General features: G+C 33.3%; 1 protein-coding gene across 2 annotated transcripts; it reads right to left on the reverse strand.

Moving 5' to 3' along the window:
- Window positions 1-421: 421 nt before the first annotated feature.
- Window positions 422-21,259, reverse strand: LOC106751951 (peptide transporter family 1-like). 2 transcript variants are annotated; one of them, XM_014633307.1, is made up of 9 exons: window positions 21,046-21,259; window positions 8,213-8,291; window positions 4,889-5,120; window positions 4,190-4,464; window positions 4,023-4,105; window positions 3,418-3,834; window positions 2,709-2,967; window positions 2,036-2,637; window positions 422-1,918 (listed from the first exon to the last, which is right to left on the reverse strand). In XM_014633307.1, exons 1-9 carry the CDS (start codon window positions 21,052-21,054, stop codon window positions 1,736-1,738), a joined length of 2,139 nt encoding a protein of 712 aa, XP_014488793.1. In that variant the 5' UTR covers window positions 21,055-21,259; the 3' UTR covers window positions 422-1,735. The 2 variants fall into 2 exon arrangements, with proteins under 2 accessions (XP_014488793.1, XP_014488865.1); XM_014633379.1 differs by lacking the exon at window positions 8,213-8,291 and having other exon boundaries at window positions 20,518-21,259.
- Window positions 21,260-21,804: the final 545 nt, after the last annotated feature.

The raw sequence follows: 21,804 nt of genomic DNA on the forward strand, positions 1-21,804 counted from the left end.
ACTTCTTTTGTTATGTTCGATGAGGTGAGAATAATTATCACGGTACGAAGTGATGTCTTCAGAATTCGTTTATTGTCTGCTCCGGACGATACGCACAACGGAGCGTATGCCTCCACTCCGTCTAACTTCCTTTTTTTTAATATTTCGCTAATATTAAAATATTTAAATAGCAGGTGACTAACGAAATATGTACCAGTGAAATTAGCATTCACTCTCGTCTAACTGAGATAAGATCTATCAGAATAAATATCGATAAAATTTTCTGGGTGCCTTTAGGCGCCCTCCGTGTCAGAAAGCCAAACTGCGTCGAGCGCCTATAGGCGCTCTCAGTGTCATAAATGCAAAATTTCTAAGCGCCTATAGGCGCCTACAGTAGCCTAGGGGTTAAAGAATATGGAATTTGTTAATATAATTTATTTCTGCAGTTATAAATATTTGACCGTTTTGGAAAACACATACATTTCTGTAGATTTTTTATGAAGAATCCGAATCTATTAGCCAAATCAATGGATATCCTTGTTTTAAAGTTATCATAATCTGAAAATCTAAAAAAATTGCCTTTTTGCACTTTTACGTTAGAATATTTCAAAATCCTGACGTGCTAGACAAACGGCCAGATTCGGTTTCAGTTGCAAAAAATTATGTCGAACCTCTCCTCAGTGGCACATCTTAGTGGACCAAACTTCGGCCTATGTAATTTACTACAAATGCAAGATATAGAATCTGATGAAAATAAAAACATGCCACTGGGTAAAAGACCACGTAAAAATATTATGGTTTACAATATTTCTAAAAGTTGGACTTATAATACATATATTTTTTTACAACAAAGCTTAATATAAGACAATGAAGTTTATTTAACATAACATATATATATATATATATGTGTTGTGTGTGTGTGTGTGTGTGTGTGTGTGCGCGCGCGCGCACAAACACGCACACACACAAACACACATACACACACATACACATATCCAGATAGAAACGAGTGATGATCACATTTTAGCATAATGTGATTTCACACAATGTGACTTCAACTTAATACGTTTTTAAAAATCATGACATGTGATTAACATTACTTGAGCACAAGATGTTCTCAAATGATGTGTTTTTGATGTGATTATGATTAATGCTATTAGATGAAATATTTTTTTATGTGACATGAACGACATCTGAGCATATTTGTATTTATTTTTGTCCTCACGTTTTTACTATGAATATAAAATCAGATCAGATTGAATATATTTTGCTATTTGGATATATTGTTAGAAAATCAAAATGTGTCATGGACACAATTTTCTAAATAGATACTGTTCAGAGATATACTCTTTAAAGCGTTGGAAAAATGTACTAAATAATATTTTTATTTCATTATTTTCATTTCATTAGAGTCATCCAATGAAAAAACTTAATTTTTAAGCGATTTGTCGATTTCGGCGGTTTTTTCAGCAATGGAGATTTTTAATAGTTTATCATTCTTCTATCGATTAATACACGTTTTATTACTAAAATACGAAGGACCCAAGACAAATAAGGTTTTACGTAATTTCAATTAGATAAATCGATTCGTATGTTAAAAACGGTTCCTATCATTTTTGAGCGTACTAGACTTTCGATAGAAACACGTTGACTCTCGATGTACGAACGATAATAAAACTCGTCTCGTCGATGGAGAATAAGCGAGAACACAGGAAAAATTACGACACTTTGCTTGTCGTTGTTTCAATGCTATTCGTCACTCCAAGTTCTCATCTTCCTTATAAGCAATATTAACATTTCCACTTTTCTTTTCCAATGCTATGTCTTCTTCACTGTTTTCTTCATTTGGTATATCCACATATTTATAGAATAGAGACATTACGGTAAACACCAGCATGTCTATTAGCATTAAACCAGCGTAAAGGAAAGATTCGTATGCCTGGAAAAGGAGAATGTCAAGTGAGAAAATAAAAAATTGTCAATAAAAGAAATACGTCAGAAGTGCAACGACCCGACCATTTGATCATACTTCCTCGAGTTCAATTCTGTCGCTTACCTGTCGATCGAAAATTGACACCTCCGATATGATCACTACAATAAGATTACCGAAAGCCACGGTTAATAGCCAACCTGCCTGAAGCAGAGACTTCATGCTTTTCGGTGCTTGAGTGAAAGCGAACTGTAAACCCGTCACGGAGAACATCACCTCGGCCATCGTGATGATAATGTACTGCGGCATCAGCCACATCATATGCATTGAATTAGGCGTCGTGACTGTGATTATTTGGCCGGCGATCTTTGGCTCGTTTTCACGTTTAGTGCCAACCACGGTGTACACGCCGCCTAACTTGAAATTGACATTCTGCTGCAATGGAATGCTGTCTAAGAAAACATCGTATTCGCTCGGCTGGAGTTCTTTGAGGTCCGAATGAACAAAGATGCTTGAGTTGAACGTTATCGACTCCGCTGTATTGCCATTACGAACAAATTTCAGTATGGAGTTAACGTTTGATGAGACGTCCGATGAGACGTAGATAAGACCGCGGACCACTGGATTGCCGCTACGTGACTTATCCACTGTGTCGTTGTAGTGATAATCCAATCCCTCGGGCGTTATGACCCAAGAGGACGCAATAGCTTCTTTGATTGTGTTGAAACCTGATGAAGGAAATTATTTATAAGAGACGCTTAAAAGTTAAATTCTTTTTGTTTAAGAACTATGAATTCACCTGTTGAACTCTGTTGCATATTGGTGTAACTGCTCGTGTTGCACTTGGTGAAATCCGCTGTGTAGGGTAGCTCGAACGATCCATTCACCTTCACATCTAAATCCACCCACATGCTTAGTGGATTTATGGTGATTAATTTATGGTAACGGTCCTTTTTTAAGTCCACTTTTGAACCTAAGGTTAGATCCACTGAACAATTTAGTGTGTTGAAGATTCGAAGCTGAGCTGATTCTGCTGACGGTAATACTGGAAATGTTTTCTAAAATCGAGTATGTGTATCAAGTGACAGAATTTTGTTTAACACACATCTTAGTTATAATTTTTCTTTGGTATCGTGTAAGCGTCGTTCATTACTGCTGTCCTATTCTCTATTTCTAATAGGCATAGTAATATCACAAATTTTGAATTAGGTGCATTATTTTTGAATATTTATGCATTATAATTGTTATTTTGGAGTATCCTTGCCGCTTCATAAAATAATCAGCAGTCATGATGCACGAATATTCAGAAATGATACAAAAAATTAAATCGCTTAAATCGAAATTTCGATATTAATATGCCTAGGGAATGGGACAGCATTGCACATGCATATATAAAAATCGTATGTCTTCGGGAGGTTCAGTTCAAAGAATTTGTTGTAGAGCCGAGTTTTTCAAATGACAGTCTCTGAAGTGTAGCGACAACTATAAGAAATATTGTTTTTTTTTACCTCGAGTCTCAGATCTACTAGGCCAGTCACGATGAAGGCCAGAGAGGCCAGGAGCGTGCCAGTAGCAAGTTTCTTTAAAGGTGTGTCGATCAGGTGTATCTTCGCGAAAAGCGGATAAATGCAGATTTCGAAAAGAGGTACAAAGGCAAGAATCAGCAGCGGATTAACGACCTGCATTTGATCGGGCTCCATCAAAAAACTACCGATTTGACCATCCATTCGAGTGGCTTGGAAAGTCCATCGAGAGCCCTGTTGATCGTAGAGAGCCCAGAATACCGGCAATGGTATGAACAATTTCAATACCTGCAGCGAGACCTTAATGTCGTCGATCAGTTTATGATCATACGTATCGTCGGCGTGGTCGAGCCAGTGGTCACGTTTCCCGCTCTTGCCCTTTACTTTATTATAAATCGCGTGCTGCATTTTGCGAAACAGAAAGAGAAGATATTTTGAAGTCGTATCTTTCAATGAGAAACCGTAGGGAGAAAGATGAAAAAGAAAGAAAAAATCCTAAGCTCGAAGATATGAGAAATCAGAGATTCGAGAGAATTATTTCGAGAGTACGCTTGGAAAGCTATTTGAAATTGTGATGATATGAAACTTACGGAAACGCACTTGGAAACCTTGACGATGACATTGCCCGTGGGCTCCACTATTCTATACATTCGTTTCCCGAGAATGAATATCACTGAAAAAACAAGTTCTCATCAATAAAAAAACTGCACTTTTGTTGTAGCGATAAAGTTCCAAAACGTTGTCCACTGTGACTTACCGATAGATAGAATCATTAGAATAGCCGGCACCAAAAACGTCAGGGAGTAGCAAGTTTTGTCCCCTAAGCATTGCACGTTGCTACGTAGCCAGGGAGTCAGGAAGCTAGAAATTAGTGAGCCCGAGTTAATGGCGAAATAAAAGAGGGAGAAGAACATCGCCAGATATCGTTCTTGTTGCGGCAGAATAAATTGATCGCCTCCGAAAGCTGACACACAAGGTTTTATGCCGCCCGTGCCGATAGCTATTAGGAGCAGGCCTACCAACGAGAATTCCCTGGAAAGCCGAAACAAAGAGTTTGCATTCGGTTGTACTTAAACAATATAGAAATTTTAATCATGTTTATACATTAAATTCCACACAGAAATCAGAGACATCTGGAAAATATTTGAATATCTAAATATTTGATTATTAAATTATCGTAGATATTTGAAAGATATCTGTAAGATTTCAATATTGACCATAGTCGTATGTAAATGTTGCAGAGGTATATCCTTTTTAAAGAAAAAAATGTGATATTGAGTAATAATTTATTACAGATATTTTGCAAATATCTGAAGATATCTTAAATATAATTAAAAATTGCAGAAATAAAAATATCCGATTATATCTTTTATATATTTTGCTGTGTAAGATGTCTCGCAATGCGTCAATTTTCAATACTTTGCTGTTGCGGTTACTTCAATCGCTTTGTACCAACCTTGGAGGTAGTCCTATTAATGTGGGTGCCGCACTCATGGCTAAGAGCAATTGTCCGATTGCATAAATAATGCTCACATAAAAGATAGTGCGGAATTTTCCGAGCCACGAATCTGCCAGGATCGCGCCGAACAGTGGGAAGAAGTAGACAAACATAGTGAAAACATGGTAGATCACGGTGGACGTATTCACGCTGTATTTCAATATGTTCTTTAAATACAGCGACAGGACGGCTAAAAAGTATATGTGGATCAATTCATATGTCTGTCTAGCGAATATAACACACAAAGGCTCTCAAGATATATAATTAAGGAAAAATAAAAAGCAAGAACCAAAAGTTGTTATTGGAGAGATAAATATTTAGGGTAAACTAATGATGTAACTAATGATGATGTAAAATCGGATCACATGGCGAATTGGATCAATATAAACTTTGAGATAGTTGTTATTAGTTTATTGTTTCAAACAAATGCAGAGAAAGCGCGTGGAATAACTAACACATTATAAAACACTAAAATAGTTTGTTTGAAACAAAAAACTAACAACTGTCTCAGATCTTCCCATATAGCAAAATATATCATACGAATATCTAGAAAATATCTAAATGTATAAGATCCGTATTAACAGTCAGATCTTATATAAAAAACCGTTTTGAATTTATTTCCAAATGCTATATGGCTCATTTTTTTTGGTTGTGAAATATCTAAAGATGAACTTGGGACAATCTTGAGTATAAGACCCAATTAGTATAGACTATTAATATAGACCTAAATATCTAATCATCGTTAGTATAGACTATTAATATAGGCCTAAATATCTAATCATTACGATATTGCGAAGATATTTGAAAGCTTGTAAGATTTTAATATCAGCTAAATGTTGAAATCTTTTTTATAAAAAATGATATCGAGTAATAATGTATTGCAGGTATACTGTGGATATCTGAAAATAAAATATCTCAGATACAATTAAAAATTGCAAATATAAAGATATCTGATTATATCTCTGATATATTTTGATGTGCGAGTATATTGATCTGAGTCGTTTTATGATCTGATTCGCCTTAGTCTACTTTAATGAAGAAAAAGAATGTGTTTACAATCAAGAAATGAATGTTTTGATTTTAATCGTCTGGATTTTCTTTAACACAAAATAACAAATTTAACACTCCGTCGGTTGCAATATCTGTGAGATACTTTTAACAATCGAGATAGTACTGCAATCAAACAATAAATGGGTTAATCACGCTCTTCCATGTATCCTTCCCTCTTAATCTCCTCTGTCAGTATTATTATAGCTTCAACGTGATGCATCTATTTTTCGGGACGGCAATTTGTATTTTATAGATATACTGCGTTCGCGTAAATTCTTTAATTTATTCTTTTTAGTTAAATAAGTTTTGCTCTAATTTATGCTTTGTTCCTTAATTTATTCTTTTTTAGTTAAATTAGTTTTGCTCTAAGTAGTTCTCTTTTGCATAATAAACATTAATAAATTTTAATAAATGAATTTTACAGTAATAAGTTTAATAAATGAAATAAAGTGTTTGTTATGAACGATTTACACTGGCAAGAAAATTAAATATATGAAAATTAAATATATAATTTCAAAAATATTTACGATGTTTTATGTATGATCTTCCTATATTTGTTTTTGAAGATGAATACTAAAATTATTTTTAATGTTATATCACATAAAGACGTCGAAAAGCTGCACCAACTCTTACAAAATATTAATTATGAATAAAATAAAATATTAGGTTTACAACTTGAAACCCGCCCTCTAACCATAAATAGCTTTAGCTTTGACAATTGTCAACTGTAATGGCTGAACAAGGCATCATTTTTAGTTTTGATATATATCAGCAATATTCAGTATATAAAAGTTTATGTTTGTGACAACAACATAGTTTTTTACTGCGAAGAAAATGTCTGAATTTCAACCAAATAAGCATCATTTACGCAAAGCTTTGCTTTTCAGTTTCAATTTGAAGAAAACTGCTGCTGAATCTTATCAAATGCTTGTTGAAGCTTATAAAGAAATTGTTCTATTGGAAACAACTTGCAAGTAATGGTTTCGACGATTCAAACTTGGTGATTTTGACACGAATGATAAAGAACGTCCAGGCCAGCAAAAAAATTCGAAGATATAGAATGCAAGCATTGGTGGATGAAGATCCATGTCAAACACAAAATCAACTTGCAGAAACGTTGAATGTTACTCAAGCAGCCATTTCCAAGCGTTTAAAAGCCATAGGAAAGGTATACAAGAAAGGAAGATGGGTGCCATATGAACTGAAAGAAAGAGACATCGAAAAACGAAAAACCACTACCGAAATGCTGCTTGTCAGACAAAAAAGAAAGGGGTTTTTACATCAAATTGTGACTGGCGATGAAAAGTGAATCTATTTCGATAACCCCAAACGTCAAAAAACCATTTGCGAACCAGGCCAACCATCGACATATTTTTTAGCGTGTAAATAAACGAATAACTCTGCTTGCGTCCGTTCGCCTCAACGTTCAAAACCATACTGTATTCTGAGCCGAGAAACCAAAAATGCTCTTTCACAAGCAGGTAAAAATCGATCGTACTTTAGAAAAACCCTAATTCAAATGTACGATCTTTCAAGAATAATGGTCTTCTGAATCTTAGCCAACATATAATTACAATATTCTATTATGCGCCGCGCGGCCCGAGCGTCGAATACGCGTCGGGGACCGCTCCCTACCTAACTTAATCAGGTTATAACTTTGTTTATTTTGCGAATTGGGCTAAGTCTTTTTGCAAACATATTTTCCAGACCAAATACTTGCAAAATATACAAAGAAATCGATTTTTTAGACCCGCTAGACTAGAATACCTTCTTAAAAATAAAAGGTGAATTAACTTGTGTACCCAATATAACGAATGTTATCTACAACAGTTGAAACAGTTATTTTAAATAGCACACGATGTCTCATAAACGTTTGTGGACGTCCTATGGACATTTTTAGGACATCTGGACATCGTCGGAAATCCGACGATCTTGCTATGATGATTTCACAATTAGAATAAAAATAATAATAAAATAAATTAGAATAAGGGGTCGATTTAGCTGACTGCAAGCCGACTTCCAATTAAATGCATTCGTGAACAGCAAAACAAATTTATTTCTGTGTCGTCGATTTAAAATCGCACCAATTTCAAACAGAGTTGTATAAGAATTAAGGAAACAATAGGTCTAATTATCGCAGAGCACTATTCTTCAGTCACATAGATGTCAGTGGAAATATGATTGGCGTTAATAATTATATGTTAGATTGACTTTAACAATTTATTTACTCACTGCGTATCCCGTAGAAGGAAAACCTTTCGCAAAATTCATTGCTGACGATGAAAATTACTGCCTTTGGATATTTCAGCTTCTGAAAATATTTCAAATAGAAACTTTAATGTTTTTTTTCTCAAATCTACTCCGAATTAATTTAAAATAGACAATATCAAAATAAAATAGAAATACTGAGTTACACGTATTATCTTCTAGTGAGAAGCAGTTAGCACGATCATATTGACTCCATTATAATGATTATTACGATCATTGTTACGACTGATTATAGATATTTATTTTCTAATATTTCTCAGTGTAAAATACGAAGGTCGCCTCGACCCGATAACACACATTCTTGGGTTTAATGGCTTGGAATAAAGACTTAGAGGATAAGATAACGAAAAACGAGTTTCTACGACATAACATTTTGTGCATGATAGCTATTTTTGCATACTAATATTACTAATTAGGAAACAAGCATTCACTTACTTGTTTCGACAAAATTTCTCGGTAAAAGTTCACAATAGGGGAGATAGCTCTGATTGTTTTGACTTTGACATATGTTATCAAGGACACATTTCTGAGTAATATGCAAAAAATCGCAGCCGTCGCTCATTGTTTATTAAAACGATATTAACAAAAGAACAGAAATACGTATTCACTCACATTGACCGGGGCCTAAAGTCTTTTCATTGGACCACCTATTAGAGAATTTTATATTAAATTAGCCAATTACTTATGTGGGCTATCGGAGCCCGCCCGTTTATAAACTGAATTTCTAATTGATGGTCCAGCAGAAAGGTTCTAAACTTTGGTCAATGTAAGTGGATATATGTAAGTGGATATATGTATTTCCGTTTTTTTTTGTTAATATCTTTTTAATAAACGATGACTGCCGTCTAAAACCTTCTGAAGTTGCTCAGGAGGATGATCTCTATCACATATGTGAAGGTCAAAGTTATTCGGCGAGGTGTCCCTTAACATATATAATTACCGAAATTTCTTGTGTTTATATTGGGAATACAAATTAGTTCGGTCCGTTTTCAAAAGATGGCTCTGGCTGTTATGAATGTTTCATAGTGACAGCTGATTTCGGTGGTTTCAAAGAGGTTAGACATCTGTCAATAATATTCAGTTTATATTGCTTTGAGTTTCATACAAAACCCCTGTTTTATACTGTGTTGAATATGTCAAATTTTGCGTTAACTAAGCAGCATTTGCGGGAGGTTTTAGTTTTCTGCTTTAATTGGAAGAAAAGTGCAGCTGAAGCGCATCGAATGCTTGTAGAAGTTTATGGTGACAATGTTCCAATTGATAAATCATGTAGGGAATGGTTTCGACGTTTCAAGAATGGTGATTTCAGCGCTGAAGACAAGCCTCGCTCTACACAGCCAAAAAAATTCGAAGACAAAGAATTGGAGGCATTACTTGATGAAGTCAAAAATGTATAAATAGCAATGAACATTATTTTGAATAAAATATTTTTTATCGTTTTCAAACAACAGACGTGTAATTTTTACAAAAAAATTCCGGTTTCAAACTTCTACACCTGGTATGTAATATGTGTCTATGTAATCGTGAAACAAAGTAAGAAAAATTGAGAAACCATAATAGCGATAAATCTTTTCTTTGGATAATAGATAGCGTTGAGTTCTTTTCCGTTCTATGTCTATGAATGAGTTAAGAGTTAGATAAAGACTGACAATCGTTCTCTATCAGTCCTTATCTCACTATCGGCGAGCAGATCGCGGCGATAGACAATAAAATTTTATCGCACCATCGCGAGAAGTCTCTTTTCATTCAGACCGTTCGCGTCGTTCTAGCGTTGTATTACTCGTCATTCGGGCAGAGAAGAATTTGGAAGCTTCGAATGACTTGTAACAATAAGGCAATAAAACTAATGAGCGCCAAATTTTGTATTCGCCTATGAATATATATTCGCGCATGTGTACGAATTGCAAATAATAGTTGTGCTCGTATTTTAATATAATAACTTTAATATTAATATGTAACAATAAAATATAAGAATAATAAAAATAATGGATAAATGTTTGGATATATTACTACATCAAAAATTGCGTTTTTTTGTAGTAACTGACAAAACAAATCATATCTATTTTAAAAAGATGGAGCATTTACAATTTTTCTTACTGAAAAAGTCATAATGTGGAATGGATCAACTTCTTTGGGAGAAAATTGGTTTCGGTTTGTTTGAAAATTGTTTCGGTTGTGGTTAATGTAATAAATATTTGCAAGATCAAATAAATCATGAAATTTTGTTTCAAGTGGACATCGATTTTGCCCGAGAAAATTGTTTGCAATCTTATGTAAGTGAAGAATTTTATGTAAGTTATGAGTAAGCGAAGAAATTTACAATCGTCTTTCAATCGACGATATATTTTTGCATTATGTTATTGTTTTCGAAAGAAAATCAGCGTTGTTTGATCGAGAATCCACGTTTCGTAAAGTTCTTCAAGTTAATTGCACATTTTGTATAATAGTTGGCGAAAAATTATTTGAAATGGAATGGGTATAGCACGAAATATTATTTAATATTAAGTAATATTCTGGACATATTTTTAGAATATTAGATGCAATATTCTAATAACATTCTAGTAATATTATATATTTTTTTAATATTCAACTCTATGTATATATATAATATGTATAATTGTAGTTTTCTATTTTAAATATATTGCCATACCAATTGTTTTTTTGTTTATAAATGAAATCAAATTAATTTTATGCAAAAATATGTTTTATACTAAAAAAATTATGTATATATATATATATATATATATATACGAGGGTAGATCAAATATAAACGAGCCTTTTTAAATTGCGCGCCCGTCGGTGGCATGAGGGGTCCGCAAAGTTTTGGACAATGGAGGGGGGTCATATGGAAGGCAGTAATAACGTTGGCGCACCACATGCTTCTTACTTTCAGCAGCAATCACCATGAGCGAGAAAGAGATACACCCCGCAGTTGTACAACGTATTATTATTAAGTATTATTAAGTTTCTCGTCAACGAAAATGTAAATGCTGCTGAAATTCGGCACCGTTTTACTCCCACAGTTCGGGAAAAGAACCCTTTCATGGGCTCGGGTGAAGCAGTGATGTAACGAATTTAAGAAAGGACGGGAGCGTATTGAAAACATTGCCTACTCGCGCCGTTCCCGCACTAGCATCACTCTCACATTCATTTATTCTAAGCTGGCTTTCACACTATCAATTTCGAAAAGCATGGTTCGATTTGACGTGGAAGTTGATATGTTGGTAATTCTGGTAGAATATGAGAAAAATTCTCGACATGCAGCACAACTATTTTTTGAACGTAATGGTATTACAAAATCGCACATGGCATTTATTTGTTTGGAAAAGCGTTTATGTGTGCATGGTCAACCAAGTGCAATTAAAAAATAAAAAGTAAACTCAGTGATTAATTATGATAACAGTGTCAACATTCTCAATTGAAATAAATTTATATGTCAGTCAACGCTAATTAACAAATATATTTGAAGTTACATGATCTTCAATATAGCGAATTCTAAAAAAAATCAAATTTTCATCCGTATCATTTAATCTTGACTTAAAAATTTTTGGAAGCTGATTATGAGCGTCGTTTAATATTTTTCGAGTGGACGCCTGATGCCGTGGTAAATAATTAATTTTTACAAACTATTCTTTATTTGAAAAATGTTTCTATCATTGAAGCACAATTTACCAACACTCAGCATCTTAATAGACATAATATGCACTATTAATCAAACGAAAATTCTCATTGGGTGCGTACAGTTCTTTTCCAGTATCGTTAGTCATTGAATATGTAATTTTATTATTGGATTTACTTTTTCGATGATACTGTTAACAATGAATCTTATCGCGATCTATTGAACAATTCGGAGCTCTCGTTAAGGCTCTTGGTCCCGCAGCCGAGAACTGCGCGTTGACAGTAACGCAGCTATAGTATAGTGGCAGGAATGAGAACTTATTATTATTATTATTTCCAATTAATATGCAGTTATATGATAAGTAGTTAAAACTATAATAAAACTATAATAAAACTGTAATACAGGAGGACAGAAATGAATGAATTTATGCATAATATACTTAAAAATTGTATTTAAAAGATAATGAAAGACGTATATTTAGAACAGGTTGCAAATTGTCACGCTGAGTAAAGCTTACTTGCCGCATAGCAAATGCGATTAGGTTCTCTTTCGTGCTGTGTTAGACAAAAACGAATAGTTATTTTCTACTTGTCCTTGTTTCACCACTGATGCAACGGAGGAGGCAGGCACGAGCCAGCACGTGCTCAGCAGCGATGTTATTTCATCTCCTCTTTCTTGTTTCTCCTTTCAGCCGACAGAGAAACATTTCGAGGTTTGGGACAATTGGAGGCATTGGCATATCGGGGCCAGTAGGCACTTATTTTTCTTTTATATATTATATTTTTTTCTTAACACATATGCGTGCATATACATAATTTATGTATAATTATAATATTTTGATGTGAACATGGCGTGTGAAATAATTAAATAATAACAATAAAAGAACTATTTACATAATGATCAAACATGATAAAACGACGACAACGTACGACTGAGAGATTTATCTTTTCATCAATGCTTTTACAATGAATCGGAAAAATAGATTAGCTATATAATTTTAATAAAATTATTTTCTCAATTTATTTCTAATTAATATGCAGTTACACGATAAATAGTTAAAACTATACAGGACAGAAATGTATGAATTTGTGCATAATATACTCAAAAATTGTATTTAAAAGACAATGAAAGATATACATTCGGAGCAGGTCACAAATTGTCACACTGAGTAAAGCATCATTAAAAATCAATCGACATTGAGTTTTAAGTCTCCTGGTCTCTTGCTGCAACTGTCCTTGTTTGATAACGTCAGAAGCGAGATAACACATGTCAAGATTCTTAAGAATTCTTACGTTATCCTACTTCTATTGCCCGTATCCGGGGGCGTGGTGACCTCTCTCTTCATATACCTGTGGTGCGCACGCTGATTATACACAGGCATATGGAGGAACTTACCAGTTTAACGCTGGTTTCGAACGGCAAATTTTTAGAGAGGCGTTCAATGGCAAAGATATGTATTCTCGATAGGTTGCAAACCACCCACTTCTTTCCGAGACTTCTCTCGAGACACGAACGTAAATTATTTTGGTTACTACCGGGATCGAACCCGGGACCGCTAAAAGCACAGTAGACCAGTGCGCTGTCTGCTATGCCACGTGTTCTTGTGTTATACGTTCAAATAAAAAGATATACTCACAAAATGACATTTGTGATCGATTTAGTACACTTGTAAAATCGTCCGTACACTTTTTTTTACCCGAATAATCAATAAACAACCACAAAATTAATTTGACATGGAACCATTCATTTTAATTTCTTTTCTTATGATTTTGCCAATGTTAATTTTACGATTATTTATTGCTCGTTCGAGTAAAAGAAAAATATTCGAACGACTTAAAAGTGTACTGAATTGATCGCAAATGTCATTTTGTAAGTATAACTTCTATTTGAACGTATAACGCAAAAATTCTTGACATGCGTTTTATCGCTTCTGACGTCATCAAACAAGGACAGTTGTAGCGAGGACCCTGGAGATTTACAATATTTTAATTAGCTATTATCATAATAAATTTGTGTGCAATTCCTTTATACTATCTTCTAGGTGTTTTTTATATATGGCACTACAAAGAGCCATATAAAAACTATTGATTTGTTATAATGTTTGTTACATTAAAATAATACATAATTTTTAATGTACGAATATTACTATATTTATCATGCATTCTTCATGTGTGCAAAAAATAGGAAGCAAGAAATGGTATAGCAGAAATTCGTATAGCTAAACTTTGCGATTTGTGAGATTAGTGAAAGAAATAATAGAAAATCGGGTTTAATTTGAACGATGCAGCTAATGTATGCTAATATATACAAAACAATTTATGTTTAAAGAACAGATATTTTGATAATTTCATTACATCCGTATATATATTATACATATTATACATATTATTGATGCAAAAAATTAGCAGCTGATAAATAAAAAAATATTTTTTGTTATTTAAAAATATTTCTTTCATATCAGAAAATATTTTTTCGATATTAGAAAACATTTCTCTGATATTAGAAAATATTTCTTTGATATTATGAAATATTTCTTTGACATTAAACAATTTCTTTTTATTATATAATGGATTATTTGAAACAAATTAATATTTTTTTAAATAAAGCACAAATTATTTTATATTAACAAAATATTTATTTGCTATTACATTGTTCTGTCTTTATTTTAAAACATTTGTTAATAGATTGGAATAAATAATTTCTTTAACTGTATTAAAAAAAACCATTTTTACAGTTAAAATAAAATTTGTTTGAATCTACTATATTTTTTCTCAATATAGCACATTAAAAACAGTCATAAAGTTTATGATTTCATACGCTGTTCAAATTTTCATACGCGCTTGTATCGCGATGTGAACTTAATTTTCTCTTTGACGTAGTCAACGGATAGTGTAATTTTTATTAACTTTCTGATTACCTTGGAAGCGTTTTTTCCTGCGCTCGCCTTGACAGATATATGGCAAATTCTTTTCCCGCTCTCTGACGAAGACGTGTTTATAATATTAATTGTTCCGGTTATTCTTGAAGGATTTTTTGCAAAAAACACATTTATTTTAGAGAGACGTTAAATTGTATTTTATTAAAAATATTTTCCACCGCTAGTTATAACTTTTTCCCACTTTTTCAGCAATAAGTGAATTCTGCGATAAAACAAAAGTATTCAACCTTAGATGCAATCCTTTCATCGAGCAATTTTTATTTCTTGATATATTTTGGAGTGCTGGTCACTAAAACTATGCTGCATCGATCGAAATAAGTGATAATCTGAAGGAGCACAGTCTAGTGAATACGCGGCGTGTGATAAGACTTCCTATTAAATTGCCGATAACATATCTTTAACTTCTTTTGCAAATTGCAGTCGAGCATTGTCGTGCAACAAAATTACTTTGCGTTTTCTTTAAAATATTGTTTTCTATAATATATTATTCTGGTTCAAAGCACGATTCAAATCGATTAATTGTTACTAATAACGCTCAACAATGACTGTTTAATTCGGTTTCAGAAGTTCATAATACACGTCTCTTATATATTACTAAATACACAATAAAAACTTATTTGTGTGGATGTTGCGTTTTTGAGTCAATGTCGATTGGTTTAAGATCTACCCATGATTTTTTAGGCTTAGGATTATCATAGTAGATCCATTTTTCATCGCTAGTTAAAATTTGATATAGAAATTGTTCCTTTTTGTGACTAGAAAGCATTGAAGTGCGAATAAACGATTTTGAATAGCCAATTCAGACAATCATTCATATGGAACCCATTCGCTTTTTTAAACATTTTTTTCATTGCGTATAAATGATTACAAACGATTGATTTATCAACATTTAATATTTTAGCTAATTATTTAAGCATTTGAGCTGAGTTTTCGTTCAACAATGCATTTTGATATCTCCGAATTTTTTGATTGACCAACGTTCTTTGTCTTTTAAATCAAAATCATTACTTTTGATTCGTCGAATCAGTATTCACATGTTTTAACTGATGAAGCAGACTCAGAATAAGTTTTCAAAATATTTCTAGTAGTGTGGCACCGCACTAGGCTACTCCCTTAAGGAGACCGGAAAGTAATGTCGTTTCTGCGCATGTCGATATTCGTTTGTCATTTATCAGCTCATTGTGTACTTCAAAGTTGTGCCAAAGACATTTTAAGGTTACTTGTTTACTTGTAAATAATTAAATCTTAAATTTTTTTTTGTAATTTATGATGAAATGGCCAGCCAAATACCAGAAGAGGTACATATCCGGCATTGTATGCTTTTTAAGTTTTGCAAGGGTAGTAACGCAACAGTTGCTACCATTTGCGATGTTTATCCAAGTGCATTAGACGTTCGTAAATGCTAAAGGTGGTTTTCTAAGTTCAGATCGGGTAATTGTGATCTTTCCGACTCGTATCGATCAGGAAGACCAACAACTTTAGACAATGACGTGTTAAGGGCGGAAGTGGAAGCAAATTTGTGTCAGACAATCGAGGAACTGTCAAACACTCTTAACCAACCTTGGTTGACTATCCAAGAACATTTACAGCAGATTGATAAAATAAGCAGAGCAGGTGTTTGGGTCCCGCATAATCTGTCCGGAGAACACAAAATTAACCGATCCACCACATGCAACTTATTGCTTCAACGGCACAATACAGAAAATATATAGCGTTTTTTGATCGCTTGATCACTGGAGACGAAAAATGGGTCCTGTATGATAATCCAAAACGCAAAAGACAGTGACTCTATCCGAATAAATCGCCACGAAGTACTACTAAGTCAGGTTTACATCCCAAAAAGGCGCTTTTGTGTGTTTGGTGGAGTATTCGCGGAATCGTTCATTTTGAAATGCTGAAACCTGGACAAAATGTGAATTCAGACCTTTACTGTGATCAATTGGATCGAGTAAATCAATCTTTAATTGAAAAGTGTCCAACGATTGTCAACAGAAAAGACGTTATTCTGCAACACGATAATGCAAGACCGCACTGCGCAAGACGAACTCTGGAAAAAATTAATGAATTGAAGTGGGAGGTACTGCCTCACCCACCACACTCGCCCGACATTGCACCATCGGATTTCCATTTATTCCGATCGCTACATCACTTTCTACGTGACAAAAAATTTGAAAATTTGGATGATATCCAAAATGCCCTCTCCAGATATTGCTCAAAAACCAATTGATTTTTATTGATCTGGCATTGAAAATTTGCACACTAGATGGCAAAAGGTTGTTGATAACGAGGGTGATTAATCATCGTTGATTAAAAGTTAAAACTTGTTAAAAATTTATCTGTTTGAATTTAATGTAATAAAACGACATTACTTTCCAGTCCCCCTAATAAAAACTAGATACAGGATAAAGGCACGTTAATGTAAAAGTCAATTACATAAGAATATCAATTTTATGAACATTTCAGTTTTCTTCAGATGCTTTTCAATATAATAAATAAAATTTAAAAGAGATTTGGATCAATCCAAGAAAATAGAATTAAATATGGTGTCAAACTTTTTTTGTATTTATATACATATTTATTTCGTTGAAAGGGTATGAAGGAGAGCGAAACGATTGTAACATTGATATTTTTATATAAGTAGCTACATTATTTGTAAATTAACACACTTTTATCCGGTGTCTGACTTTTATAAGCCTGAAATGTATTTTTCATTAGGATCATTAGCTTGTATTAGTTCGTATTGTGTAATATAGTCAATATATAAGCGTTCGTAATATCGGAAAGTTAGCATTACATCTCATGAGATGTTAACATAGAGAACTGTGCGTTGTATTCTGTCATTTTGTAAATACGTAAATATGTATTAACTTTTATTACTATTTTATGCTTGTTATTCTGCTTTAATATTATTCGAATTACAAAAGTTTGTTGAACACTTCCCGTTGAACACTTTTCATGTCATTCTCTGGTTATCACGTACTAAATTGATTCAGCATCTACTAAAATTATTCCTTACTGGTAATGTTAATTTCTTTCGCTTGCTCTAAATTTTAAAATGTTTATTCTATATTGTATAACTGTCTCCCTATTTTTACGATACAATACAAAACGCAGAATTATTACTCCGTTTTGATGAATTTATTTATTTTGGACTATACTACATATCTTTGTTATCAATAAAGATAGAAGAGAAAAAGGCTGGATTAACTAAAGAAAACCACTTCATTATAAGGTGTATATTATTTTTCATATGATCAAAAAGTTCATGTGTGTAATAAATACATAATTTTAATATTTTTCAGAATGATGTTTAATTCATATAATGTAATAATGTTATTCTATGTAACTTTTACTGCTTTCAACCTTCCACAAATCCGATAACTTCGAATGAAATTGAAGTAAATGAAAAAATTCAACATATGTTAGAAGAAATACAAAATAACATAACATATGTTAGAAGAAATACAAAATAATAAAGAATTTCAGTTGGAAGAAGAAGACACTTTAGATTTTTATAATGGATATGAGATTGTAGAAGTAGAAAAAGTTGATTTATCAGAAGAACATGGAAATGAAGAATTTCTTCCGGAAAAAATTGTTTATAGTTTCGTTGAAGCAATAATATTGAGTGATTATTAAAGACAAGTTAGAATATAGGAGGAGCGGTAAAACAAAACCAAGATCGCTTGAAATAGTTAAACAATGGTTTAAAAAGGTTAATTCCATAACACAAATCCGTAACACAACTACGACGATGGGAACATGACCATTTTCAATCATTGATAGCTCGAAATTTTGTGTATTATTTTTAAATGGTATAGGACTTTTCTGCTCAGTTTCACCTGTTCTACTTGCACACCAGGGGAACGAAGATTTGTTTGGGACATCTTGCATATTTCTTTCCTATAATTTTTTCATAAATGTTTTTATATAAATGGTAATTCGTAAAAACATTATCTGGAAATTATCTAAATGAATCGCTGTATTTTCTTATTTTATCTAGATAAATTCGGAATGAGATAATTTTCATCCGAGTTAAGATGATTTTTTTATATTTCTATCTCATTTATATCTAGATAATTAAAAAATTACTTAGGCATAATACTACTTAAAGGAAACTCATTTCTGAAAATATAATTTATATACAGGAAAGAAGTACTAGATGCTAGATTCAAGTAAATAATTATTCCAATATTCCTTAGCAAATTTTTATTTAGATTAAGTAATCTATATTTACTTGATCCAAGTAAAATTTACTTAATTCATGTAAAAATTTGTTAATTTGTATAAACTAATAAGAGCCTTCTTTATAGAAAGTAAAGTCACACAACAAAGTAAGGCCACAAAACAATAGTATTACATACTACATTTTTACTTTTTTTTGTTAAAGAGGATCGAAATGACCGAAATGTCTGATCATATATAAGATTAAGCGTTAAAGAATATATTTTTGCACATCTTACATTATGTGTCGACTATTAATGGCTTAACCGTCATCCAACAATTACGTCACATCACGAAGGAGGAGGGGTTTAATAGCTTGCGTGATGGTCTGTGATGATAGGGAAGGAGTGGGGGAGTAAAGTCCACGGAACGTCACATTAGATGGCTAACTTGTAAATATAGATATGCGTGATTATCCACTTTGCATTAGTAAGAATATAGCTTTTACTCTTAATTAAAACTTTTAATCAAAATTATAAAATAAATAAATAAATTTGGTATTACATGCCTAACAATTTGTATTTTAGAAAGAATAGTAACGTACAGTCTAATAATTATTACTTACAATATGATTATAAGCTATTTTATTTTATTCTGTGTCGGCGGAGAGGAAGGGATATAATTCACATGTAATATTGGAATATTGGAAAGGAGCAAATACTTTATAACGAAATTATAACGAAGAGGAGGGGGGATTAAAAATATTCAAATTTAGTATAATTGATGAATGACCCCTTATATGAATTGTATTGTGATTGTTTACATTAGAGAGAGAGAGAGAGAGAGAGAGAGAGAGAGAGAGAGCTGCATTAGTCTTTAAAATATTTTATTTCTAAAAGCACGACGTAGATTTTCTTATTATTATAATAATATATAATTACTTAATATATAAATACTTATAATATATATAATTATAAGTAGTATAATTTTAACGATATTGCATGTATCTTTAAATTTAATTCAGCGTAAAATTGATTTCAACATCAAAATTTATAAGTATTTTATATTAAGCCTCGTGTTTATCTGAAAAGGTTGAAATATTATATATATAAGCGAATGCTTCCGTCGGATAAGAAATCCTCACACAATTATGTTTATATTACACGTGATGTTTGTTGTGGTTTATGCAGATATTCTTTATCTAAAAGAGATAATTTCCTCGCGATCGCGATAGCTCTGCATTAAGAATTTACGTTCCAATAACACCCGCCGAATGTTGTACATTGCATAGATAAGCAATCCATATATTGATAAACAAGAACTCAAAAATAAAAACGATTTGCGGTCCTACATTCATTCAATTTTGTATCTAATCGAAACATTGGAAGATGAAATTTTCACGCGGTACGAGAAACTCGCATTCCAAGAGAGAAAGTATGCGGCGATGAGCCGTCAAAGCAGCCGCAATCAAGAGAATTAATCGAATATGTTGATGAGGTGAATGGAAGTGAATCAATGAACCGGCGTTCAATTTAAAATCCGACTCACCCTTCAAACCCAGTCATCTGCTCATCACTTCTGAAATATCGTCGTCTATTTTGACATCGTGTGTAATTATACAAAACCAAAGATACACGCACGATTCCACTACCCACGCAAACTCGTTGTTGTCCGAGCCTTCATTCTCGGAGATAATCCTCGGGGACGACAGGTTCGTTTCGACAGAATCAACCCGATTCTTACTGAAGAATCGTAAAACACCATCTCGAAACGGCAAACTGGATCTTTCAATTCCATTACCCGCGCCATTGTATTCTTCAAATCACGAGCGTACAAAAGGCGTACCTTTGTAAAGAGAACTCACAATGGAAACTCTTTCTCCTTCCCAATCATTCTCTGATGAAATCCCAAAATCACTGAAAACTCTGGGACCAGTTTTTATTCCAGTTTTAATCCAGTCTGACAGTATCTTCAGGCGAACATCGATTAAGCCGCGATAATTAAAATTATCCAACGTGAACATAACGTCATTAGAATGAACGTTAGTCGGACGACGCGAGTGTGACGCAAATTTACCTGGCACATCTTATCGACGACTATCGCGGATGTTGCGGATCAAGACCGAACCGGTTATGTCAATCACGAGCCGGCGATCACTCAGGTGGGCGCACGTGGTGCTACGGCATGCGAATGTTCGCGTCGCACACGAGCCAATTCGAGGAATGATCGATCGTTCGTCGTCGTTGTCTCGCGCTGCTTCGTCGTCGTCAACTCCGACGGTACCGCTCATACGCGCTCGTACATTGCGACTGACAGGCGGCCAGCCGCGAAGCAGGCGGTGTAGGTATGCGCGTGAAACGACGATTGGTATTACGGGAACACTGTAGCCGCGCTGCGTATGTACATACTAATATTTGGAATAATGTGAAAGTAAAGGCCGCCTGTGACTCGCCGATCCAGGTGATTCAGATAGGCTCGATAACGCGCTCTGTAATTCGGTCGCCTGGTCACAACAGCGACTCATCGAGATTTTACGATTTAATGACGTAACACTGTCGTTTCTGTTAACCCGGAAGTAATCATCTTATATTTTTTCTTACGTAAATCACCTTACATAAGTCACATTTTAGACCCCAAATAAAAGTCGCTATTACTAACAAAATATAGTATATTATTGATTGTTCTATTATTTATTATTATATGAGCACACTGTAAATATAGATTTATTCGCTACTGTTTGAAAAAAAATAGGAGAAACCAAAAAAATATGTTAGAAACAGAATAAGGGCATTAAGTGTCTTACTATAACAATATTTTTAATAAATAAAGATATTA

Source organism: Dinoponera quadriceps, unplaced genomic scaffold (genome assembly GCF_001313825.1).
Source record: "Dinoponera quadriceps isolate SergipeBrazil2010 unplaced genomic scaffold, ASM131382v1 scaffold40, whole genome shotgun sequence".
NCBI classification, from domain to species: Eukaryota; Metazoa; Arthropoda; class Insecta; order Hymenoptera; family Formicidae; genus Dinoponera; species Dinoponera quadriceps.